The sequence below is a fragment of the Aphelocoma coerulescens genome, chromosome 9 (genome assembly GCF_041296385.1).
Source record: "Aphelocoma coerulescens isolate FSJ_1873_10779 chromosome 9, UR_Acoe_1.0, whole genome shotgun sequence".
Taxonomy (NCBI): domain Eukaryota; kingdom Metazoa; phylum Chordata; class Aves; order Passeriformes; family Corvidae; genus Aphelocoma; species Aphelocoma coerulescens.
This window is the reverse complement of record NC_091023.1, coordinates 10,095,632-10,121,995: the sequence shown is the minus strand read 5'-3', so window position 1 is coordinate 10,121,995 and position 26,364 is coordinate 10,095,632. Positions and strand designations below refer to the sequence as shown.

The window sequence follows — 26,364 nt, the reverse complement described above, 5'->3', positions numbered from 1 at the left end:
GGTGGGACCTGTGGCTGACATTTGCAAACCAGGAAAAGAGAATATGAACAATGTGCTGTGGAACTGCTCACTGGCAACTACTCGGTCTTAGAATAGTTATGGGATACCCCAGTCTCTGCCTGGCCATGCTGGCAGTGGGCTGGAGTACAGAATATGTAATAAGGAGACAGCAAACCTCTGCAGGAGGTTTCTTTGTCCAGGGCATGACAAGTCCTTTCAGGTTCAATCACAGGCTCAGGATTTTCGAGGTCTGAAGACTGCAGGCAGAACGGAGACAATGGGCTTTCAAGAGGAAAACAATATTCGTTTAAGATGCTAACAGACCACTTAGTGACTGAAAAAGACAGTCTGCCTGTCCCTGAAGTAAGGGAAGCTTGAGGACAAATGGCTTAGAGTCAGTGCCAGTGACTCAGTCTCTGCTTCACTAGTAAATGGAGAAGGAAGGTTCTCCAAGAACAGCAAATAGCATGTTTCCAGGCCTGAACTTAGTAACAGCTGACTTGATACAGAAACTGTTATGTAACTATTTACATTTATGAGGGTCAAAAAGGACAGGTTTCTCCTGTTTGAATGCACCACTCCCAGGTCACCTGAAGCTTCTCCAGAGAAGGCAGTTCCATGACGGATTTCTATATCTGACCAACAGACCATAGATGAAGAGTTCTAGGAATGGAGACGCCACATGTTCTAAAAAATTCTGAAACAAAACCCAGAAATTAAGGACTTAAACCTGGAAATTTCTGATACCTAACCTAAGGGACCATGATAGGAATATACATCCCTGTATCCAAACCCTACATCCCAGTGAATGGGAAGAGACTATTGAACAGGACCTGTCTATGCAGCAATCAAATGAGATAGGGTTCCTATCAGACAGGTTTTGCCAAGACCAAAGGCTGACCAAGCCAGAATCATCACAGTGGAAGTTAAGCCAGTTTACCCACACTTAAAAATATGAGGCCATCAAGATGCTGACTTTGGCTGTTTAACAAATTCCTTGCCTAAGCTAAGCTAAACTTGGTTTGCTTCTTTCCTTTACAATGCCTCCTGAGCTTCAATTGCTTTTTCCTATCTCCTGTGTGCTTGGTCCTCACTCAGGTTTTACTGCTGCCAGTCTGCAGTCGCTCTAGTCACTTCATGTTCCTTGCATTATGGATTCCTTGCCTGATCACAGGCCACATCTCTTAACCCAGGCCTTGCTACTATCCTTGACTTTTCCAGCAGTGACCTTTCTTGGTTCCAACACCTAGCACTGGGTTCTAATCAGTCCCAGCTATTAAGTGTCTTGATTTCCCAATAAAACCATAGTTTCTTCACAGCAACTATCATGCCCATGTGTGAGGCAGGTGACATTTTCAGTGACAGTCTTATGTATGCTTCATTCTAAGTCTCAGTTTAGCAATCAATGTGATGTGCCTTTAGCACCAATTGGAAAAAGCTGTTTTAGATTTTTATTTGGATTTAAACCTGAGTTAATAAATATTTTTGAATGGAAGTGGGTTTCTTTGAGGAAAATACATAGAAAACAAAATGCATCCAAACCCAAGCACAGTGCTTACCATAACCCCAACCTTCAACAACCATCTCTTTTGTTTGTTCATGTTCTTAGTACCAACTTACCATCATGCTAAGCAAAGGGAAAACTTAAGGCTCTATTTGCAATTAATTTTCAATGTGACATGCTGAAATACTAAACTGAGCCTTCAAGGCCACTTTTCCCAAATTATTTCTTTCCATGCCCCAGATAAACTTTAACATTTGTGCTTTTCCCCCTCAAGCATTCTTAAAACCCTTGAAGTTCTGCAGTAGCTTCCTCTGCCATCCTCTTGTCTGTCTTTCATTCCTCACACACACACACTGCTGCCATGACAAGTAAAACTACTCACATGATAAGAGAAAAGGAAGCTCTCAGTGCTCCATCTTGGCATTAGTTTCAGCTATTTCACATCCCTCTGTAGCGTTCTTTCACTTCCCTGGAGCACACTGGCTCTATCCCTCCCAGCAACACACTATCCACCACTGTCATGCACATTTCTCTCTTCAGAGTTCTGAGGAGGATTCTTCTAAAGGTAAAACAGTAGAGGGGTCCCTATTAATGTAAAAAGCCAATTAAAGTTAAATGCTTAACTGCCATCTGTGCCTTTAAGAAAAATCTCTTAATTTTCCCCAGGGATCAGGTTTTTTTCACATGGGACCAATTTTGCTGTTATTGCTTAGGCAAAATTCCCATTGAAGTCCACGGGGAACTTTGCCTGAATACAAAATATGGAGCAAAACCTTGTGCTTATTTGCATAGACCACAAATCACAAAGATCACATCCTGATGCAAGTGATTTATCCTACATGACAGCTAGTGCAACTAGGCTATTTTTAACCATGATTTTTTGTAAAATATTTCATTATATTTATCATTCCAAAAAGAGTCAATTGATTCTTTTTTCTTAAACTGGATTAGATTGAAAGATTCTGGCTACTTTCCAAACACATTAATTACTAAATGGTACATTTTCCACAGAAATGTTAAGCTGTAAGTAGTTCTTCTGGAGCCAGTTAGCTCCTAGCTAAAATCAATTAAAGCTGGTAAAGATACATTCTATGGTCAGGTCCCAAATACAGACATCTGTATTTATAGCATAGTGGATGCTGGTAAAACCCCCCAACACAGATGCAGTTGCACTGGCAAAACTGTGCTTCCACTGTTCAACTCATACAGGGGGCAGTAGGTGGGTTTATTATTCCAGGATAAACCCAGCTGTGTCAGTAGAGTTGCACTCACATGATGCTCTATTTCTGCTCTCGTAGCCTCAGTTTTCTAGCCCCAAAGAAGCACTCTTTCTCCTGTGGAGTACAAAGGCCAGGCAGTTTAAGCTTGTTTGTCACCTCCCCACCTTGCTGCTCATTCCCATTTGTGAGGCCTTGCAGGGAACTGGGTCATGGAAGTGATCCAGAACAGAAATAATTTTGGGTGAGAATGAGGGAGAATCCAAAAAAACAAAGAGGATGGTGTTCCTTTCAACCAAATCACTTCCTTGCACTACACAATGCAGAGGGCACTTCACAGCGTGAGAATGGTACCCCTGCCAAGGTGGTCCGTGACTTTTAGTGGACAGAAAATTCCCCATGCTACAAACACTACCAGAGTGCTGAAGCTTCGCTGGGAATGACTCCAGTGCCCAGGCAGCACACATGCCAGAGCTGGTGTACTGGGACTCAGCCTGCTGAAGCCTCCAGGAACAAAGAAAATCCTGCAGGCAGTCAGGGAGCTGACAGGCAGTGCTCCCTGCCCAGAAACTCCACAACTCTGGCAAGTACATGCAACCACCCAGCTGCCTTAAAGCAGGCAGAAAAGGGTATATACACAGCACACAAATGCAACCACACATGTAAGTTGCAAAATGCTTTACCCTTTAACACTCTCCAGGCATTCCAAATTTGTGTAAGCCGGCACTGCAGCTAAAAAACAGAACCAAGAATGCAGCTCTGCTTCTCTCCCACCCCCAGCTCTTCCTTTGGCCTTAATCTGGCACAAATGTCACTTGGCCGTGTGGTGAAGCAGATTGGGAAGCTGAGAACCAGCCTGGGATTTTGGCACCACGCGCATGTTGTTATTTGTGAAAGGACCACCCTGCCTATGCAAGCAGTGGGCAGCAGAGACCCAGTGCAGCCCAGCAGATGGAAGCCAGGCCAGTTGGGTCTCATTCAGGAACATCCAATTTCTTGCTTTCATCCAAGCCGGTCAGAGACTCAGCTGTGAACAAGGAGTTTAGTGAGCCCCACAGCCTCTGAACTCTGAAACAAGGGTGCCTGGAATCCCACAGAGCACAAAATCTGTAAAAGCAACTGATGCAAGAGGTCTCAGAATGAGAGTTGGGATATCCTCTAGAAACTTGAAATCTCCTATCTGCACTCATTGATATAATCTGCATTTATTTTTTTTTTATGGTGCTATAGACAAAGCAGTCCCATAAATCTGTTAGGAAATGGGCAAAGATGAGGAAAGTCAGTTTTATTCTCTTTCACCAAAAAGAGCATCTGGACCACTAAATAAAAGCACAGTAAACATTGGAAGACTGGAAAGATGCGAAGAAATTGCAGTTTGTACTTTAGGATGGAGAAATTGGCAAATTCGTCTATTAGAACATGGTTGTACTATGTATATTAAGATGGTATTTATGAGTAAATTGCTGCTGTTGGTTAAATTCTTTAAGGCATTAGCTTTGCAAAGAAACTAAAAGACTATTTATTCAATGAAATATACTTAAGACCTATCAGCCACACAACTATATCATGTATTTTTCAAATGTGTTTGCTTTCAGTACTTAATAAAAATCTACATGAAAAAGTTTTTGCTATATACTTCAGAACAAGACAGGAGGGCAAGTGACATATGAATGAAAAAGCTGTTAGACCTCTAGAGAAAGCATGCACAGCTCAGTGAAGAGTGAAGGCTAGGGGAAAACAGAATTGGGGAGCAATAGTAAGAAATAAAAAAAAAAAAAAGAAATTTGAGAATGCTGGGAAGATGACTTCAAGCTAAAGAAGAGATGGCCACAGCAGAAGAGGTGGAGGGCATGCATATGTGCTTGGTTCTTTGTTTGCTTTTCCTAATGGTCTCATTAACTCTTGAGATGATGAAAATGACCTCCAAGAGGTCCTCAGGCAGGAAGGCTTCATAGAGGGACTGTACCAGCGAGTCCCACTCAGAGAGACAGTAACAGTGTAAGGAACTGGGTAGGCTCAGAGCTTCCTGATGGTGTGTGGGTAGCTAGGGTGTGCAGATGATCAGCCACTGGAACCCAGTCCAAGCATGGAGAGCTGCAGGCAGGCGATGGAGATTGGCTGTTGTGCAGTCAGAAGTCACTGCCCGCAGCGTGCCCTAGTGGCTTGTGGCTGGGCTCCCCCAGCCCTTGTTAGCTGCTCCCGACCTATGTGACCCTGCACAATGATCCAAGCTTAACCAGCACCAGGGGAAGATCTTATTGTCAGAATAGGCTGGTGACAAGGTGAGAGGTAACAGGGCAGCCTGTTGACATCAGCTGACCAGTTCCTCTGGTCATGGTCCAACCAAGATCCAATGAGAGCAATGGGAGCAAAAGCTCAATTTGTTCCCATCAGCTCAGGGAGATGAGCCTCATTTTAGGTGTCTGAATGCCTAGACATGGGCTGTGTAAACAGTAGCTTCTCTCTTACATTTAGAAAATAATACCTCTACAGAGAAAAGGGTTGGAAGTTTGCAACATGTAAGTCACAGTAAACACTTTGACCCATGTGAGCTATTTTTTCACCCTCAGGTATAAAACAATTAAAATTTAAAAAATCAAATTCTTCTGATTACTAAGGAAATAGTAATTTCCTACAGGACCTCCCTTAATAAATTCTTAGGAAAATCAGTTTTCTCTTCAGCTGTAACTGGATATTCATCATGTCAGTTAATATATTTCTGGTTTTCCCTACTGCATATTTTCTTGGACAAAATATTATGATCCTTCATATTCTCTCAGTATAAAAACCATTCCTATCACTGGATGAGCTCAAATTGCCACCACTCAGGAAAAAAGGAATGCAAATGAGGAATACCAATTAACCCCTTTACAATTAAAAAAATCTCTCTCTATTATATCACCCATTAGTGATACTCTAGTTAATGGTCTGTCGACATTTCCATTAGACCTTTTCCCCCTGCTCCCACACAGAACTAAATCCTGGCTAATCACCTTGAATATACCTCTATGGATTTACACAATACATAGACACAGCTCCAATGAGGCAAAATATAGATTTCTCTGTTATCTTGAGCCATTAAATTCTCCTAAGTACCTGTTTTCTAATGTATCATGCTAAATACTCTGTACTCCAAATATACTGAATAATTGTGCAGGATTTTTTTTTCCAGTGTTACAAATACTTCATGTACAAAAAGCTAACAGTAACTGCACAGACCTGTCCTAAATATGCACCATGAAAATTGTGGACTGAATCTCAGTTCACAGCAGACTACTTTTACCCAATATACTTCACATTATGCCATCTTTTTTTTTTTTTTTTTTTTTTTTTACAATAGATGTGAGACAGTGTGTTACATTTGGTGCCACACACTGTAATACCTAGAAATGACAGGGTGAATTAAGGACAAAGCTCCAGCCTTAATAGCTTAAGATCCCCTGGCATCCTTATGGTCAAACCACATTCTCCACACTTCTGTAGTGTATTTTTCTGTGTGTGTATCAAATTCATTACAAATGTATCACATTCATATATATTGCAACTGTTAGTCCTTTCAACTCTCAAAATACACCGAAGTGTTTTATAGTATGCTCATGATCAACCACATTCAGTTCAAGAGCTGGCATACTGGGGAGAATAAGAACTCTGTGCCTGATAGGCAGATGGAAGAAGGGAGAGGTATATAGCACGAATCCAAAGCTAGAGTTTAACCCTTGTTTTCACACGAGATTTCTCAGTAAATTTATGATGGTATTGTTTGGTGTCTATATGCATCTTGGCACTATTTTTAGTTTAGAGCTTGCACACAGCAATTCAGCTCTGCCAGATTTTCCTGGCTTGTTTATAATCCCCAAATAGAGGATCCATAGCTGATGAAAACTAATTAAATACCTCTTGTACACAGACTACCCTTCAGAAACAAAACCTGCACTCTTGCTCACCACAGTTAAGTGTTTAATACAGTGTGACTGGTTTTGTTTGGAATTACTGTTTGCAAACTCTAATCAGACTAAATGAAAATTATGAGTAATTTTATATATTACAGCTGATAAAATACTGGTTGGAAAAACTGTGTATAAGCATGCAAACCAATGCCACCACATACACGAGTGCCAGAAATACTGCTCCCTGGCAGCTAGGCAAAGATGTCCTTCATTTTAGAGACTATTTGAATTCACAATACCCTGGATTCATGAAGCTGCTTAAGATCAGACTATTTGTACATATGTAATACCGATTTTGCTCAATCTATATTTAAAAATTCCATTACTTGCAACATATATTGAACATTAAAGTGTTTATGATCTAAACTGGACCAAGTGTTTGCTAAACTAATCCAGAAAACAATAAGCAAATGTGCAATGGAAGTTGCAGTTCACATCTTCCAGTGTAAAACTCCTGTAAAACAATGCTCTCAGATTCCTGGAAAATGGTCCTGGCACCACTAAAGGCCAAGAACAGAATTACATCTTTCTATGAAAAAATGACTTGTCTGTCGAACAGACCTGAAACACCAATTTTTTTGCCTGGTCATATTAATAAGAAAAATAAATACTTTTTTCCATAAATACTCAGCATTGCACATAATATTAAGAATGGTGTGTTCAGCATTGGTGTAGGGTAAATGCAAGAAATAAACAGGAATAACCTTGACTGCCTTAAGTTTATATGTTTAAGGGCCAGTTACTTTGTCATTTCTGTAAATAAGTAAGAACCTACCAAACAACTAAAACATGGGCTAGGGAAGATGGAGGGATGGGCAGAAAAAAATGAAAAATAAATATATTTATCCTGGCTGACACTTTACTGTGCCATAAATTGAGTCTCTCCGGATGGGAGACAATTTGCTGAAAGTCCTTGCAAGGAGTTTAAAAGATAAAGCGAGACGTCTTCTGTAGTTTCAACGCTTCTAGATAGTTGTTTATTAAGTCGTATCAGAGGAACTGAGCCACTAGCGTGACCCAGGTACAGCACAGAAGGAGGAAAAGTAGGAGTGAGAGCAAGAGAGCCATTATCAAGATTTACACAGCCTTTTAAAGATACTTTAACCAATAATTACTAAAAACGTACATTATTTTCACTTTCTTACCAATTATTCGGTAACACGACTAGGAACTGCGGAATTTTCTATCCTATCAATCCAAACTATTTTTACTGCAGAATATGGAGCAGTAGAAGAAGGAGAAGAAGGTCTAGAGAACAACAACAATCCTCCATTTTGATATTTTTTACTCTTCTCTATGTACTACAAAGAGAAGCCTAAAACCTCTAAATTTTTCACCCTGTGACAATCTTACATTGTAGTCTATCACCTAATTCACACCACTGTATTTTCTAGTTGTTCTCTGACTGTTGGTAATTTTTCCAAGGTTTGAAGCTAAAACAGTGTTGTTCAGGGGGGTAAGAACCCTTAAAAATAGGCAGAGAAGTATTCTCGGCACTCTGGGTTCCCACATTGGCTCCATCATGCACAGAGCCAGCAATAAACTCTCAATATGACTGAGACTTTTCCCCCGCTATCAGTGTCATTTTATTTTCTGTGAGAGTGGATGAATAAACCACAGGTGGTAGTAAGAATAAAAATTTGAAGCAAGTGCTATTACCTACCCTGGTACGAAGAAATTGCAACACCACCACTTACTGGTGAGAACAAGTCAAAGGGTAAGTGAATGTCAAGGGGGCACTAACCAGAACCAATGCAAAATTCTGTGTGAGAAAATTCTCCAGAGAGGAATGGCCTTGCTCCTTCTTTCTAAACTAAAAAAAAAACAAAAAGATAAAAGAGAAGACATCAACATCTTCAGAACGAGTGTGCTAGCAGGCAGAAAATGAAATGCAGGCTTGACTCAGTTTTCCCACCTTTCTTGATATGATACGTATAAAAGGAAAGAGGAAATGAAGCTTCTGCCTTGAAAGGGAAAGGAGAGGGCTGAGAAAGCACATTTAGGAGTATTTGCTGACTTGAGAAAGAACAAACCCCACAGCAAAAGAGATCCTGTCACCTAATGACAGTAATGAGACATTTTAAAGTATACATATTAACCTTAAATAATTAATCCTTTCTGGATTAATCCCAGGGAAAGAGGATCAGAAGGAAACATGTGAAGTAAACTTGTGGCTTGCCTAAACTTATTTCAAGTTTCTAAGATCTAAAATAGAATCTCTTTTGAAAGCCAGACAGTCACCACAATGAAGGAAATTACAAATCAGCGCATTTGCCCGAAATGTTTTGTCTTCCATGAATCAACATTTTCTGATTGAAAAAGCATTTAATTAAAATCACAACCAGATCCAACTTAAATAAGGCATACGAATTCAGGAATATCTCTTGAGCATGAGATGTCTTGCTCTTGTCTGAGGGACATCTTCCACTTTCAATGAAGCCAGTGACTGTGGAGCAGTGGGCAGAAGTTAAAGGCATTTCTGAGGTTTTTATTCTCAGGTGTCATTAACCATCACAGCTCAAAAATTAGACAGTGATACTTAGCATCTTATTACCTAAATTAAACATTTAAAATACCCTCAAAACAGATGGCATTGCATGCCTCTACCTACAGGTCTACCCAGATCAATTCTGATTCAGCCCTCCAACAACTCTTTTCTTGAAGGAAATTTCCTCCTAACTTACACATTTTTCAGGAATGTAATGATAAAGCTTTTTCCTTCATTATCAGGAGAATTCCATATTCCTACTATTTCAAGGCTCTCTAGTGGCCAAAGCTTGAACAAAAGCTTGTTCTGCAGAAACAAAGGAAAAAAAAGAAGGGGGGGGGCAGGGGGGGAGGAGGGCAATGAAGAAAATTTGCTTCTACTATAATCCAAGAACAGGACAATGGCATAGCTCCTAAAAACATTCCATTATATAGGTGTCCTGTATTCCAGTTACTCCTACTGTAACATGCAGTCACAATCAGCCATGCAAACAAAGTGGCAGCAGGCACTAAATTTGCCTTTGTCTGAGTATCTTTGTCCTACCCAAGCTGACCTTAGTGTTGAGCAGACCTAATGCCTCCTTGTTTCTCTCACTGCATCCCTGTCCACTGTGACTTACACAAACTTGCCCCTTCAGCACACCGTTGGGGTAACAGGTGTTGGTGTAAGGAAAGAGTTAAACAGAAAGCTGCAGCAGCATCCCTGGACAGTGTGTACCTGAGACAGAACTGGACAAATGAATTTCTACGTCAGCATAGAAACAGCACACGATCTCCACTAGTCCATGAAGAAACTTGGAACTGTACACACTTTGCGCTCTGCTAGCCATGGCTTTGAAGAGAACAACAGAAGATGTCAAGAGGACTGATTTATTGAGGAACTGTGATTAAGCCTGTGCATTGTAGCCAAGAGGGGCTCTTGGGGGTATAGCTATATATACTGATGCTTCCAAATAAAACCTTAGATTTGCTTTCATCTCTGCTGCTGGGTCTCACCCCTTCACGTATCACAGCACACCACACAGAAATATTCAATAGAATTTTTATTCCTGCTCTCCAGATTGTTTGTTAAAAGCAACGCTAACTAAATAGCACAAAATTAACCATGCTACATATTCACAGTATTGGCAATTTTCAGCAAATTTCAGGGACAAAAAGGAGAGAGATCCAGATAGAAGAGAAAGAGGTCCACTGAGTTCCATAGCTCCAACATGTTTTTTGCACATGGAAAACTACACAAGCTAAGAAAGCTTCAAGGAAAGTCTTCAAATCTCTGCAATCTTGGGCTCATTGTTCACTGAGCTTTGCTTTTTATATTTGTCACAAATGTGCATTTTCCATCAACACAGAAGTGTCCCTGGCCAATATCTGGGAAGAAATAAAAAGAGGGCAGCTTATGATGTTGTGTCATCTCTACTCACACACTGCTCAAAATTCTTGAATGGGCACACTCAAGAAAAAAGTACAAGCATGAGAGTCTCCTCTGTCCTTTTTCAACACACTTCTCTAAGTTGAAGTGCATTAGCAATCTCAGATAGTTAATTCTTAATCTTTAGCAAAAAAAAGGCCTTGAAGTGTCTCATTTCCATAATTTAAACAAATCGAGGACTCTTCCCTGGTAGGATTTTTTTTCCTTAATCGTTCCTATGACTCATAAATAGCTTACAAAACTGTAAAAGGTGACATGAACTCTTTGCCAGAATAGGCACTCCAGAATGAAAGTGGCATTACTGCTTCTTATCTTGTGCTTCTCATTATTCATCTGTTTCATGCCTCTTCATTGCCAAGATAGTCTAACATTTCTGGTGCTTCATATTTCACTGAGGTTTAATTGCAAATAGCTTCAAGGAGGAAGAAAGAAAGGCAATAAAGACAGACATGGGCTAAGGGATTTTGGCTTAAAGAGTAAATGTTGTCACTGTACGATTTAAGACAAATTAACTGGGAGGGTGACACAAAGGATTGAAAACAGTCTTGACTGTAGGGATACATGGAACCGACAGACTGACTTTCACATTAAATAAGATAGAGTCACTGAATACATTTCCATCTGCTAAAGTGGAAGGGTTTTACAGATATAAATGAGAATGTCAGAGGGTTCCTCAACAGTGGTCTCAACAAATGAAGGAAGGAACACAGTAAAGAAATCTGCATCTAGATTAAACTTGAGCAGTGGGAATTAACTGGAAGTTCCATTATGGATTCATACAGAAATTCTAACAGCCAGGTTAAGAAAGCCTCTTCTTTTCTACCACTGGTCAGGATGATGTACTCAAATACTACTCTTGGCCTCTTAAAAAGCAGTGCATGGAATGAGATAAAGACAGTGGTGTTTGAGGTGAAATTACTGCCATACTCTGCCCCATAAGCATAGGAAGCACTCTGCAATCTAACAGGATTGGCCCAAATCAACTTCTGTGGATCATGATAGCACTGACTCACTGAAGAGCACAGAAATTCCTTCCCTGCTATGGATTTCCCACTAAGCTTGCATCTCTCTGAACAATAATGTACAATTTGGACATCCATTATAACCTCTTAAACTCCCTTATAGGCATGTAGGCTTACAAAAATCATCCTGCAGGCATCCTGATAGGGATGTGACATCACTTTACACTGCAGCACAAAGCAGAGTTTTCTATTATGTGCAAAATCCTGGGAGACATGTCTTCAGAGACTTTTGTTTCTGATCAGCCTGACCACCTTGCCCAGCTCTCAGGAAAGATGCACTCACTGCCTTAACTATATATTCCATGAAGAGCAGCAGTGTGTATATTGGAATATAGCTCTGTATGTGACCCTCCACTGCCGAGCTTCCAGGAAACCTCTTCAGTTTCTCCTTCATGTACACAATAAATCACAACCTCAGGAACAGTGGGACATTCCTAGAAATGACCAGTTTCCTGGAGATCTCTCACCTGGCTGTGGAACAGACTGCAGAGTCTTAGAAGAAAGAAAGACTACCTGTAGGAAAGTGAGGAGGGGAGTGTGTCTGCTGGACACAGGTTTTGGCCATGTTTCTTGTGACAGGCTGTGTAGGAAGAATGCACTCAAGGAAACTCTGACATCAACAAGGATGAGGCTGCTGGACACTGCTACACCTTGTGCAGAGTAAAACCATTCACAGTGAAGGGCAGTACCATCACTGCTAACATTAGGACTACAACGATTTTTGTGGGAGTTGATCTACTCTGACTTTGTCTCACCAGACAGCCGCTTTTAGTGGATTCAAAAAGGCCCTTCAGAACTGCAGAGGCAAGACCTTAGCTGTGGAACAAAATTACCCCAACTTGCTGTCATCACCGAAAGGGTTTTAGACTCCTTGGGCAACCAGTAATTTATTATTTGGAGTAGAGTTGCTCAGAGGGCACCTAGTCTAATTACCTGTGGAACTTCAAGTATATGCAGCACTGTTTACCTAACCTGTGATAACATCTCCAATGACAGCTTTTGTTTAAGTCATCTGCTGTTGTCTCAGCAGTAGAACTCAGTATTTTCCATTTCATTTTTATATATTCAGGAACTGTACATGGCTTCTGCAGCTGCAGTTTTTGAGTAACCAGAATAGATCAAAATGTTTGGTGGCTGAATTAATTTACAAATATTAAACACTACCAATATTTGAACAGTCAAAATATTTTGTCTGTTTATCTATAATTCTGCTATTCATTAATATTGCAAACATTATTTAGGTTTTCTGTAGGTCAGATATCTGACTTTGTACTAAGTGTTTCTGCCAGTCAGGTGCCAGATACAAACTTAGACTGAACTTTTTATTCATTTATTGGGCAAGCATCATTTGTGACTACAGAACAGTGCTGCAAATCTCTGCTGGCTATTGCTGCTGTGTGAGACAACTGGCATAGGTTAAGAACTAAGAGCAAGTGAAAACTCTGTACTTATTTAAAATTATTTCAAATTTGAACTGTTTTAAATAACTATCTACTTGAAGCATAAATCTAAAGCTGTAAGATGGGCCTATTTCTTTCCTAAAATTTTTTCAGAGTGGTGAATCATCCCTGTACTGAAGAACAGGAATCAGATCTTGCATGTCTTCACACAGATTTAGAAATTTTACAATAAACCTTAATCCGTTTTTCACTCTCCAAATCTTCCTTCAGAGCAGCATCTGGCATTACTGTAATATATAACTGCTCTAAAAATATAGTGCTGTAGGCAGCAACTTTGACAGTGAAGACCTGATGGAATGCCACCAGTCCAGCCCCCACCACATCTCATTTCTGCTCATTCCTTCCTTTCTCCCCACAGCAATGAGAGTAAGGTAGATAGAGCTGCACCCACCCACAGCCTTCCCTAGATACACAAGGACTTGTCAAAATGGTATTTACACTGTCTCACATGCCACAGAAGTTCATAGCACTCCTGGGCAAATGGGCCAAAAGATGAAGGTTGTAAAAAAGCCTGAAAGAGACTTTACAGAGAGCCACACAACAGTAATCCATGGCAATTTTAATGTACACCATGGAGTTTTCTTACCACATTTTGAATCTCAAATGCCAGCAGTTCAGTTCTTCAAATTCAATTATTAGTCTCAAGACAGGAAGAAGTGATGAGTTTCTGACAATAGCAAAGTGACCCTTAAAGCAAGTCCAGGCTAGGAACACAGAGAAAACAGCTCAACTTCATCTCCAAACTGAGACAGGAAAAAAGAAAACAGGTCTGACTGGAGTGAGCTGTAACCTCTTCAGCTTTCTCACAAAACTGAGAGAAACACGAACCATGCCCATTTCCATCAAGGGCCTTTAGAACCAAGATGGTAGAAAGAAAACAGCAGGTTCCATTTAGGCACTATCCACATCACTGGGTATCTGACAGACACATTTTCCAAAGTTGCAGTATCAGTGCCACTAATTGGTGCTATCCTAATCTTCAATCGCTGTCTTCAAATGTGTGTCCTGACTATTAAAACTAGAAAGCACAGGAAATATTAAAAGGAAATTTTTCCACCTGAGCAGGAGAGTGTTAATGCAGTAACAATACAATGGTTGCTCTTTTATGTATCAGATGAAAAACGCTGAATACCTGCAGGGGATTTCTTAGCTTGCTCCAGGAGTTGGCTGGGCTTCTGTAGAAGAACTGAGTTTTCATATGTCTCCACCATACTTTTCAGTTTTTGGTGGTATCTGCTTATCTACACACAAGCTTTCCTGAACAGTTGCTCATTTCTCACAACAGGGTTCCGGGCAACAAGGACATCATCACTACAGACAAAGTTTAAAGATTTTCAGTATCAGCAAAACTTCATGCAACAGCAGTTGTATCAGGAAAAGCTGAGACATGTTCAAAAGGTTGCTAATGATATCCCTGTCCATGGGCAGAGTTTCAAAAAAACCAAACAAACCTGCCAGACTTCAGGTTAGGACATCTGGCAAAAACCTGACCTTGTATCTTTGATTTGGGGCTAGAACCAATAAGCACTAAAACTTCCTTAACCACATTTTTGCTCAACTTTGATCTACTGAAAAATATGCAAAGCAAGTTCAAATTCATCAGTGCAAAAGCAATAGAGAAAAGAGTCTGGCTAACAAACAAAGGACTACAGATAAGTGTATTTAAGACACATATGTATAGCTGAATATTTTATTTTTATTTCAAATGCCAATATTCAGCCATCTGGCTTTCCTTGAGGCTTTTCATTTGTGGCTTTTTTTTTAACAGCCAATTTTCAACAGCAAGGCATTAAAAATAAAAATGAAAAGAAAACCAAGTTCTTTAGTGTGAACCACTGCAGGCTACCAATCACCACTCCATTGTTAAACCTACACGAAACATAATATCAGGAAAGTTTCTATTTTTTAAAACAGTCCTCTATTATCTAAAATATTCATTCCCTTTATATCCTACTACATGTTAGTCTTAATGGCCATATGGCTGGTCATTTATAATTAACAGCTTTATCTAAATAAATACAGTGCTTTGAATATTTAATAGATTTGTTCATTAAGAACCCTCAACAAAAGGTGAAAACAGCTCTTTCCACAGAAAAGAGCAGAAGGATATGAACTCCAAGAGGTGCCTGCAGGCAGGAGGCAGCATGTTATGTGTGGTATTGACCATTTCCACTGAACAAGCACCACATACCTGCACAGAAACTTCAGTGTAAAGTAGACAAAACACCAGATGAATTAAAGGAGTTCCAGGGGACAAACAAACCACATGCACAGCTTGTATGGTGCAGAGGGTCTGATAATTTGAATAAGCCTTGGAGACACCTGCACCAGAACTTTACAGCACAACACAGAGACCTCAGGTTTTATCTGACTTTACAATCTAACCATGTGCTTTCTGTTTTTGCTATAAAAAGTGTGAAAGGCAGAGAATTACATTAATTCCTCCAATCTTCTCACCCTAGCACAGCACTGTGGTTATTTCCAGTGGGACAGTGCATGTTAACACTGCCTCATCGTGGCAGGGGCTCTCAGTTTTCTCTATCCATCCTGCCATAATGTTTTGTGCTGTACTAACAACCAAATTCTTGTTAGATTTCCACATCCACTCATTATTTCCTTTCCTTGTTTATATAAATTACCATGGCTTGTTATTTTTCAGGATTCATATCTGTGAATTTAATGGAACTGCATTTCTCAAAATCACCCACACTGTCAACAGCTCTAATTTGTTTATGTCAAATCAGTTCCACCCCCCTCCCCCCCCCCCCCCCCCCCCCCCCATTTACCCTTCTGTTTCATACCATTTATATTAGCTTGTCAGCTGGGATTTTATTTATTTATTTGCTTTGGAAGGTTTGCTTCTGTGAAACCCTGATGGCAGAAGAACCACACAACTCAAGGGACAAGTAATAAGATATAAATGCTTTCAAAACCAAGCTGTTACTTCCAATTCAGTTCTGGTCAAGTGCAACAGAAGTTCTGGACAGTTTTTTGCATTTTCTAGAAAAACAAATATGAGTGGGTTTGGGATTTTTTTTGCAGTTTTTGTCCTTTTTAAAAATTATTGTTGTTATTATTGTTTCAATTTTTTTAGCTCTGCAGATTGCCCTTTCTTACTACTTTACTAGCCACCACCTTAGAAAAAGCCTAAGAAACATTAAGTGAAAATGTAGACACTTAAAAGATTTAATGAACTCTTTCAAACACCAGCGTTGTAATAACAGAGAAGTCTTACAAGGCACCTGATCTCCCATAGCAATTTAAGCACCAGGACTGCACCTTTTCTCTCAAAAAGGTACCAGGTGGGAGGACAAAGAAAATAGAAACACTCTTTCAGTAACTACTTCCATATAGAACTTTGCAATGAGGTTACCACTAAGATACTAAAGCATGTATAAAATTTAATATGTACTGAGAAGAAATGAAAAACACTGGTGTGGTATTACACACAGTGCCTGCATGGTGCTTGGTGCTGCAGAAACCCAAAGTCACAGTTAACCTTGATTGTTTAGAATGGACTGAAATAACCTATAACATGGCAAAACAAAACTCACTGCTTGAAAAACTAGATGAATACTCAGAAAGGACTTATTTTTGTTCAGGTTTCATGTGAGCTTCTGCAAATGCCTAAGGCTCTGATGATTTAGAAGAGATTAGGGTGCAAGGGAAAAACTCCAGTATTTTGCTCAGTTGGAGCCTTGATCCTTAAAAACTGAATCATTGACCCAGAAAGTGTTCTGGTGGTTGTGCAGTGTTCAGCATTTCCAAGGGAAAAATACATCCAAGTCAAGCCATGCTTTTGAAGGGTTCATCACACATCCTCCTACTCCATGGAGGAGCAGAGGCTGCATCACTCCTGTGCTGTGGCCTTGCCCCATTTCCAGCCCATACAAAAACATGCTGACAGCATTCTGTGACAGCTTCTACGCTCTGCAGGCAGCCACAAAAACCTGCTCTCTCCTCTCCACCCATTTTTGTGCTGCACCAGTTTAATCAAGAGTAAGGTACTTGTGTCGGGGCTCTTAGCAGCAGCCTGGCACACCACCTCATTTGCTGGCCAACCTGCTTTTAGGCCTTTAACCATAGCTCAGCATTGTGAATGCTCAATGCATCATATATTGCTATTGTGGTATTTCTGATTTCCATTTTATTTTGGGTACTGAATTTTTCCAGTTGTGGCATGATTTACATGCTGGCAAAGCCTGAAAAAAATTATTAATAAGTATTTCTGGATGTTATGGCAGAGTTATGTTTAAAAAGGGAACAGAAGTTCTATATTTCAGTTATGCTGAAAACAACAAACTCCCTTTATTTCTGTTAAGCATATTTACTGGAATTTGCGTATTTTTACTTTCTGTAAATTTTCTCCTAAAAAAACCCTTAGACTTCACAGCAACGATATTAGTACAGCTACTGTGTCATCAATACCAAGAGAAGCTGCTATTTTAGGAGTTCATAGATCTTTTTTCAGCTTGAAAAAAATAAAAATGCCTCGGGATAAATATAGCTCTCAATATTTCAGCATTTATTTAGGGAAAGAAGGGACTTTGAAATTCTGGAGCATCCAAAGTCAGCGTACTTACTCTTCAGACTACAGCAGGACAGGGTTTATGCTCATATTTACTAAGTTGAAAAAAAACATGCCATAATGATAACAACAAATACATAGGATCAACAACATGCCTTCAGCTGCACATAAGGATAACATGCACTAATTTTACAAACAATTTGAAACTAATTCAAGATCTGAATTAGAAATATTCCAAGTACCTCAACAAGAGCAGCAATCATCATTACTCTCCTTGCAGCACACTGAGATGGGACTGATCCCATCTGCTCAGTCAATGAAGCCAGAAATCAAAGTTGAAATAAAGCAAAATCTGATTTTTTTTTTCTGCTTGTGTCATGGACCTATACTTTGGGACGAAACCCTGAGTGGTTCTTGATCTTTAAGTCTTCTTTAATAAAGTTGTAGCTACGATTAGAAAACCTGCATGAACAGTTCAGCTAGACATTGAGATCATCACTTTAAAAGATTCCATATGCTACATGATACACTGAAAATAAACCTAGAAAAGCTGTGTCGTCCACTGCCCTGCTTCAAGTCAAGAGATACATAATCCAGCCCACACAGGTGCTATTAACCTATCAATAAAGGCTTCCAGTGATGGAAAACAGACCATCTTCTTGTGAAGCCTTTTCCAGCCTGAAAGTGCAGCTAACAACCCCTTACTCTGCTCTCAGTGGGAGACAGAGAACATCAGTTCACCTTTCTGTTCACAACAAACTTCCACATATTCTAAATTAGTCATCTCAAATTCTCCTTGTAGATTGTGTTATCTAAGAGAACAAGGATAAAGAAGAGAGCTACAGGTTTTGTCTATATCTTTTTCAAAACATGGCTCCTAAAAGAGAACTCCCAAGGCTGTAAAAATGTCTTACATAGGATGAGTCTATTCATTCACCCAAGAGAAATCTGGTTGCTTTTTTCAAGCTGCAGCATGGTACTGAAACTTTATGTTCAATTTGTGGTCTTCTAGCAATTATTTTCAGCAATACTGCTGCCTACCCACTTTTCCCTCATTTCATATTTGATGATTAATCTGCCTTTTCCTTCTTACACACAGCATCACCTGGGTGAGCTTGGGTGAATCTGGAGGATGTGTCATCATTACTCACTGGTTCCCTTTAAGTGTTGTGTGGGAAATTGCCATCCTTGTAAATAGATCTTTTATACAAATAGCCTACTTTCTATCAGAAACCAGTGGTCCAGACAACAAGTAAACAGCAATAATAGCTGTTGCCACAATATCTTTACTACTAATCCACTTTAGCCTTCGTAATGACTTTTCCTTTGTTATCACTGTTCAATTAATATTAAGCACCAATTAAGCCTCAGTTCTTCACCAACAGAACCCTGAGCAGATGGTGAGGACACATTACAGTGATAAGGCAAGAGCTGGCTGTTCTAAGACTACAAACCATATCCTGGGATAACCACTAAAAAGGAAATGCTGCATTCATTTTCTGTCACTTCTGCTCGTCAGAGAGAAGTAACCCTGGGTATACACTGTTCAGACTGCGACAAAAGCCCTTTGGAGTCAATCAATTATATTTGTGTATATAACAAGACTAGTTAAGTCAACAAACTGGCATCCATGCAGAAGCCTCAAACATAAAAAGGACTTTGATTTTTCCACAGGGCAAGACCCAGAAGTGTTATACAAGATTTACAAGAGAAAAAACTTGCCACATTCATGCCGCCTTGATACTAGCTTGATGCTACAGCCGTGGAGTCCTGAAGACCATGAACGGCAAGGGGGTGAAAGTAACAGCCAAGAGATGAGAGCTCAAAACTCTTACTGAAAACATTCCCCTTTCAACCCATCAAAGGTCTTTCAAGACAGAAATTCAAAAGTGTCTGGAAATTATGTTAAATACAGCACTTCACTGGCTTGTGCCAATTACAGACCTAGGATGACTTTAACCAAGAAAAGACATAGACACAATATCAGCCAGTTTTGGCCAAAGCCATAAAGCAGTGTAGCTTCTTCCTCTTCCCACCCCTCACCAAATACAGAAAAGTAAATCACTGCTCTGTAGTTGGATTTTGATTTCAAGAAAATTTGATGGTGTCAAAGGTGTTGAGATTTGACACCTTCACAGTGCCCTTTAAAAAAAGAAGACCCCAGGAGGTATCTCCAGCTTATTCAGATCAGGGAATGGGATTTAGAGCTCTCTGAACAGAATAGGCAAGGATGCCTTTCACGCTTGACTGCAGTTACTGAATTTTACATCCTTGCAGCATCATTACAGATTTGGAAAGACCTAGTCTATTACATTTCTCATGATATTGTTAGCTTACATGGAGTAAAATAGGACCATAAAACAGGATGATCTGGCTCCTCATAGAGAAAAGACAGTAGAGATAGAAATATTGTTTTTGTTGCCTCTAATACGGCACTTCAATTGGCAGTGACCAATTGAAGGTATGTAGCCAGTTGGCAGACAGCATTTCTGTCCAAAGCCCATGGTGGCTACACATCCCTGTACCTGCAGTCAAGGCTGCTTCTGAATTGTGTACTTAATTGTTTGTTTTACAAGAACAATTCACATTCATTTACATTCACCCAAAATACCCAAGTTCATTTCTAGTCTCACAAACACCACCAGAACAGCAGTCTGGTTATCTGGCTGCTCTGTGAACTTTTATAACTAGATTTACACTCATGGTTTCGATTCAAATATCCTCCACAGTTATCCCAGCAACTTTGCTGGTTTGTGGTATAGGATCATTGATAAGAGGGGGCTTTCAAATACTCAAACAATCAAAGAAATCAGGGCCGAAAAGTACTTTTGAATATTCATCTTCTAAAGTACAAAAGAATTTGTAAATAGTAACAAGTCGTATAGTTTGAAATACTATTTCTTCTTCATTTCACAGACAAAGCACTCACCTGAAACATCCAAGAGTTACAACTTGGTTTCAGCCAAGATCATTGCTTTCACTCACTAAATGCAATGTACTCCATTAGGCAATTGCCTGTCCATCAGTGTATAATCTAACACAGGGCCCCTTGAAAACATTATATTTGATAACCATCATAAGGATTGACTGAACTGCCTCAGATAAGGTATCTGCTTCCATCAGCTTAGTTAGTTATGCTAACACCATGTGGCAGTACTGACTAAGCAGACAAATTTGTAAAAAGTTCTACAGAAATTTTGAGGATGTAATAGTTATTTCATTTTGACTTGAGATTAGCACACTTCTCCCTCAAATGCTGAAAAGATGTACAAATACATTAAAGACAACAATTTCTAGCTCCCCTTTCTATTTAAAACTTGCTTAATTAAGGCATTTATATTTCCACAAATGACTGCAAAGCGATTGACCTAGAGGTTGCCCTGATCCTTACAGATGAAAGACTTTACAGGAAATTCTTCTCAGCAGCTGTTTTCTAAGTTAATTTGCTTTAAAAATCTTTTAAAAATACTTATTTTTTTTTTATCATTTTTGCTAAGAGAAACTGCTTTAGTTGGCCAGAATGGGAAAACATTTTACTGTCTCCCAATGAACCAATTCCCGAAAGCTGACTAGCTTCTACTTCATAACACCTCTAAGCATTCAGTTATCAGCAGTGATTCCCAAATAATCATGCTGGACACTTACAACGAAGCAAAACTTACTTTAAAGCAAACAATTGGAAATGCAGCATGCTTTGGATCTCCTAATGTCAGTTTAAGTATTATTGCTTATTAGGAACAACAACAGCACAGCTGAAGCAGTTAATAGAAATGAGCACAAGTCACTGTTTTAATTGCAGCCTTAGAGCCGTATTCATTAGAGATGAACGCATTCCCTCCATGTTGCAAGCAGAATGCCTGCATACACGATTTCAGAAGCAGTACACATCTGCTCAGAATATGACTCCTGTCTTCCCACACCCATCTGATGTCTCTGGTGAGGACAAGAATGCTTCTCCCCTAAACTTACCAGTTATATAATATAGAACAGTGAACACCTTAAAAAAATTACACTTTGATATGTCCTTAAACAAGCCTTTAGAACAGGATGTAATTTTAAGCAATGGACACAGATAGCTCGAAATGCATTGACTTGATATTCTTGCTATATCTCTCCCATTGTAAGAAATTGTATTTCCAGTGCCAGATTTAAGAAAATTACACCTGCCAAGCAAAAACTGTCTCAAACTCTTAATACCATCCCTTGGAAATATAAGAAGACAGTACATGATGTTATTTCCTACACTGGTAGAAGTCAGCCATTGCATAGGAGTAATTAACATCTCTGGAGGGAAAACAGTGCTTGTAGAGCTCATAACACCACCCTGTTAATGCCAGTTCACACAGCCTTCAAGGATACAACATCTTCTAGTTTTCCTTCGAAGTCCCAAAGCAGAATCCTGGAACTACCACTGGGAACCAAGAGGTTAACTGGGCAGCAAAACTCCAGGGAAGGCTGTATAAGCTTGAAAAGGATCCAGTAAAGGATCAGAGGGAATGAAGTGGGAAACGAGAATTTGGCTGTTTTGAAGCTAAATATCCATGACATCTGTCTAACAAGGAAAAGGTTAAAAATGCAGATCTGGAATGCTACACTTCTTACTGTGAGCAGCTAAGTGTCCACAAACAAATTCCAACCTTCCAGTCACTGAACTTTAGGGGGATCACTCACAGTGGATGCAGGGAAAATAACATTATCTTCAAATGAGAAGAGATCAAACACTGAGGATACCAACCCACAGGCAGAGAAAAGGACCGAAAGCAGCACAGGGCAGAGATTCATTCCCCCTCGCCAGACTTTAAAAAGCCAGGATGAAACTCCAGTGTCCAAGATATCCTTGAGTTTAATTTCACCATTTATCACCACTCCACAGGATCAAGTGTTTCAAACAATCAGAGCTACCAGAGAGTCCAACATAAAACAGTTGCAATGTTTGAGAGAAAGTATTATACAAATAAAAAACCAATAATTGCAAGGCTTTTAAAATAAATATACAAAATCATATAATCTTCCAAGCTGGTAAAGACCCTTAAGATCATAAAATCCAACCATTAACCTTGTACTGCCAAGCCCACCACTAAACCACGTCCCCAGGTGCCACATCTACATGTGTTTTAAACACCTCCAGGATGGTGTTTCCAATACTTGACAATCCCTTCCATGAAAAATTTTTCCTAGTATCAATTCTAAACTATATAATGGTGCAACTATATAATTCTATAGCATATTCTACACTTGAACTCTGAAAAGGGGTTCCTCTTGAAGACTTATTTTTAATTTTCTACTGAAAGACATGGCTAGATATCTTGTTAGGGTCAGTGCAGGTTGATGAATCCGTATATTAATAATTACAGTATATTGCATTAACATGTCAACCACATAAAGTATGCTTTAAGGTTAATAGAGTATGATTTGTCATTTATTAATTAGATGACATGTTGAATATTTTGATTCCTTCAGAATGAACACTTTTTTTCCCATTTGAAACTCAATACAAGTATGAAAGGAAAATAAAAACTGCAGAAGAAATATGCAACATATGCCGAAATCAGATTTGGCTGTACTACCAAAACACTTTAATGATATACAATTTACTGGAGACAACAACTACAAATTTCACCTAGTGAAAGTAATTCTCTTCCTGTTACTGCATCAGCTGACAGCTGTATTGGCTTCACAGCTCCTGCCTATGTCTTGCCCTTGGCTCCAACCTCATCAACCTTTAAAGCTGGTCTCTGAGGAAACAAAGATGTTTTCACAATTCTGAGCTCCAGCTCTTCATCTACATTTATCCATAATGCATCTCAGCTTGAACTGCTGAACAACAGAATTACACCAATAGTAATAGCACCACACACAAAATGACAGAAATTGCCTTCAGCCCAACAGCCAAACCTTTGCCTGTCTGGGTTCCAAGGCCACAAAAACCCAAAAATACCCGCAAAAACCCAAACAAATCTAAACAAGAACAAACAAACAAACAAAAAAAAACCAACAAAAAAACCCCAAAAAACAAAAAACAAAACAAACAAAAAAACACCTTAAACTAGTATGGTGTTTTTTCTTTCCATGTCATAGGCCATGTATTGAGAGCAGTAATCTACAGATCCTCTGTAACGACATTTAATATTCTTGAAAGCCATGGAACAATCCTGCCAACCAGTCTCTTTTTCTCCTGTTATTTTTCCAATAATTAACAGCATCCAGTTTATCCATACTTTATGCTTTTGGAGTGTTTCAGGCATAATTACAATTGATTCAATAACAACAAGAATCGAGAAAGTTCCTGGTGCTCACCTTCAGAAAGTACATCATAAACAGCAAGCTTACACAACCACTGCTTAGAAACAGCCTCCTCTGGGAAGTCAGGCTTCTTTCTTTTTCACTGCAAAACTCCAGTCTCACTCCCACACAAAGCCTGCCCACCTCCTGCTCAGCTATAAAGAAACCATAAGGGTGTGGTCATAATTACTAAGGTGACACAGCTGAACCAACCACAGAAAAAACCCTCTGCAGCCTTTCACCTTCCCACTCATTTTTGATGTAGCCTCCCAACCCAGAGACTTTGGCCTTTACATGAAGCATCAGATATTAAGTTTCTGACACAGCATAAAATGCAGCAACAGAAATTTCCAAATAGTGAAGTCAGAGAAAAGGCAAGAAAAAGGAATTCACACAGTTAGAATCAGTTCTCCAAGATGCTCCTGCGTCAGCTTCCAGAGGGAGCTCTGCATCTAGGGAGGTGGGGCAGCCAGGCCCCCTGCTGCTCCCCAAATAGCTCATTGAGGCATTTCCCTCCTGCTCCCATTTAAATGTAATGCACAAATGCATGCTCACCAGCATGGCACTCTCCAGATAGCACATGTCTGCTCTAACTTTTTGTATTGGAAGGACAATTTCCTCATTAAACCTGCATGACCTACAGCATGGTGTCTTACTCCAGTCTGGATTTCTGCTCCCTTTCCATCAAGGTTTACCTGGTATTTCAGCCAGCAACCTCTACTGTGTTTTTTTTTTTTTTAATATAAAATGTAGTAACACATAGCAGCACAGTCTTTGAGAAATATTGGAAAAAAGAAGGGTAGGGCACCAAAGGGAGAAAAAATAGACAGTAAAAATGATGTTTACAATGAGTAATTCAGAGACCTGAGGCAAGGGACACACAGCATGATGTTCACAACTACTGAAAAAGAAGCAACCTTTTCACTGAGCATCTCCATGAAGGCCTCGGGTCAGTACAGGATTAGGAGCATTTTGTTTAAGTGGTTAGTTGAATTAGAGCATAGGAACAGCTATCTTGGATCCCTCCCAGGCCAGTCACCATCAGGGATGTTGTTGCAATGTAAGAGTTTGTGTTTGTAAGAGGGTGGGGATACATGTTCCCTTACAGAGACCTCTACGGAAGGAACTTATTTTGAAACCAGGAGATGTAGGCACTGCGGTCTTCTATTATGTTATTTCTAAGAATGTCAAACCCCTAATTCTAGTCCAAACTCACCTTAAAGCTTGATCATCTGGCTTCATTCACAGGATGAAAGAAATTCCCTTTTTAGTCTATAGTCTGCCCATCAGAATCAGAGGTAAGGAGGAAAAAAAAAAAAGCTAGACATCCCTCTTGCAAGTTTTGGAGAGTTTTTTAAATTCTTTTAAAACATATTAGGTTTCATGTCCTTGCAGGCAAAAGCAGAGATGGACCCTTGAAGAAAAAATTGAAAGGGCAGTAATATCACAGACTTCCCACTGTTTCTCAAGACAAGGGGGAAGAGCAGTATGCAGTGAGGTTACCCAAAATGTCCAGGTGCTCTGGGGTCTTACAAGGAAAACTAACAAATTGAAAACCCCACAGTTAAAGCCAGCAGAGATGTTCATTCTCAACAGCCCCTGATGCCTTATGCCAGGGTCCCCTGCTGTAAGCCACTGAGTGGTTCCTCAGAGGCAAAGCTCTGGCTCTGGGCAGCCCATGTGTCCTGGTTTCCATTACACCACCTCAGCCTCTACCTTCTGCCCACTCCAGGTCTGCTGCCTGCTCCTCATGGGACATACTGAATGGCAGAGGGAATAGGAAGGTGCTCTGGGGAAAAGGTAGCAGAGAGAGCTGCACACAAACAAAAATATGATAATGTTGACATTAGAAAGGTTGCACTTGAATAAAATGCTTTCTCATGAAAGAGGGTGGAGTCTCTTCCAATAAAAAAAAATAAATGATAATGTCTAAACTGACTCCTTGATCCTAAAAGCTACCAAAAACCACAGTCCAAAGTGGGTTAGAGTCTGGGCCAGCAAAGGCATATATTTGGAAGGCAGCAGCTGTTCTCACTTGCACTCACAAATGTATCCTGGCACTGCTGCTCTTCCATTGCTCTGAGAGCTGAGATTGTTTTAATTGCAAGCCTCTCCTGCTCCCCTTCCATAAACATATCACTTTTCTAAACGTAAGATGCATCAAATATTACAGAATAAATTATAAGGTGCAGAAACAGCACATCAGTGCCGGCAAACACTGGCTGGAGGACACCACCCACCTGGCTGTGTCCCCTCAGCCCCAAGCATGTACCAGGGAAGTGGCCCCAGGTGTTTGCTGTGTGGGATCCTCCCACGTGGATCCTGCCTGAGGAGCAGCCCGATAAAAAGCCACTGCCTTCTACAGGAGCACAGCTGTATGCATGGTGAGTTCTGGCTCAGCCTGGGTGGCCCTGTTCCTGCTTGGAGCCTGGGCTGGGAGAGGTTTTGGCTGGGTGCAGTGTAGGGTACAGATGATGGGGTGGTCACT

The 26,364-nt window shown here is 40.0% G+C and overlaps 1 protein-coding gene across 7 annotated transcripts in view; it reads right to left on the bottom strand.

Moving 5' to 3' along the window:
* The window catches only part of NYAP2 (neuronal tyrosine-phosphorylated phosphoinositide-3-kinase adaptor 2), a 136,429-nt gene extending 112,432 nt beyond the window's left edge, over positions 1 to 23,997 (bottom strand). For 3 of the 7 annotated variants that reach the window (XM_069024560.1, XM_069024566.1, XM_069024568.1), the window contains exons 1-3: positions 23,892 to 23,997; positions 2,777 to 2,838; positions 1,887 to 2,063 (exon numbers count right to left, since the gene is read on the bottom strand). In XM_069024560.1, coding sequence (XP_068880661.1) covers positions 1,887 to 1,888 — 2 coding nt within the window. In that variant the 5' untranslated portion in view covers positions 1,889 to 2,063; positions 2,777 to 2,838; positions 23,892 to 23,997. Of the gene's footprint in view, positions 1 to 1,886; positions 2,090 to 2,776; positions 2,839 to 23,891 lie in introns of all 7 variants that reach the window. The other 4 variants (XM_069024564.1, XM_069024565.1, XM_069024567.1 and 1 more) reach the window with 2 other exon arrangements.
* Positions 23,998 to 26,364: the final 2,367 nt, after the last annotated feature.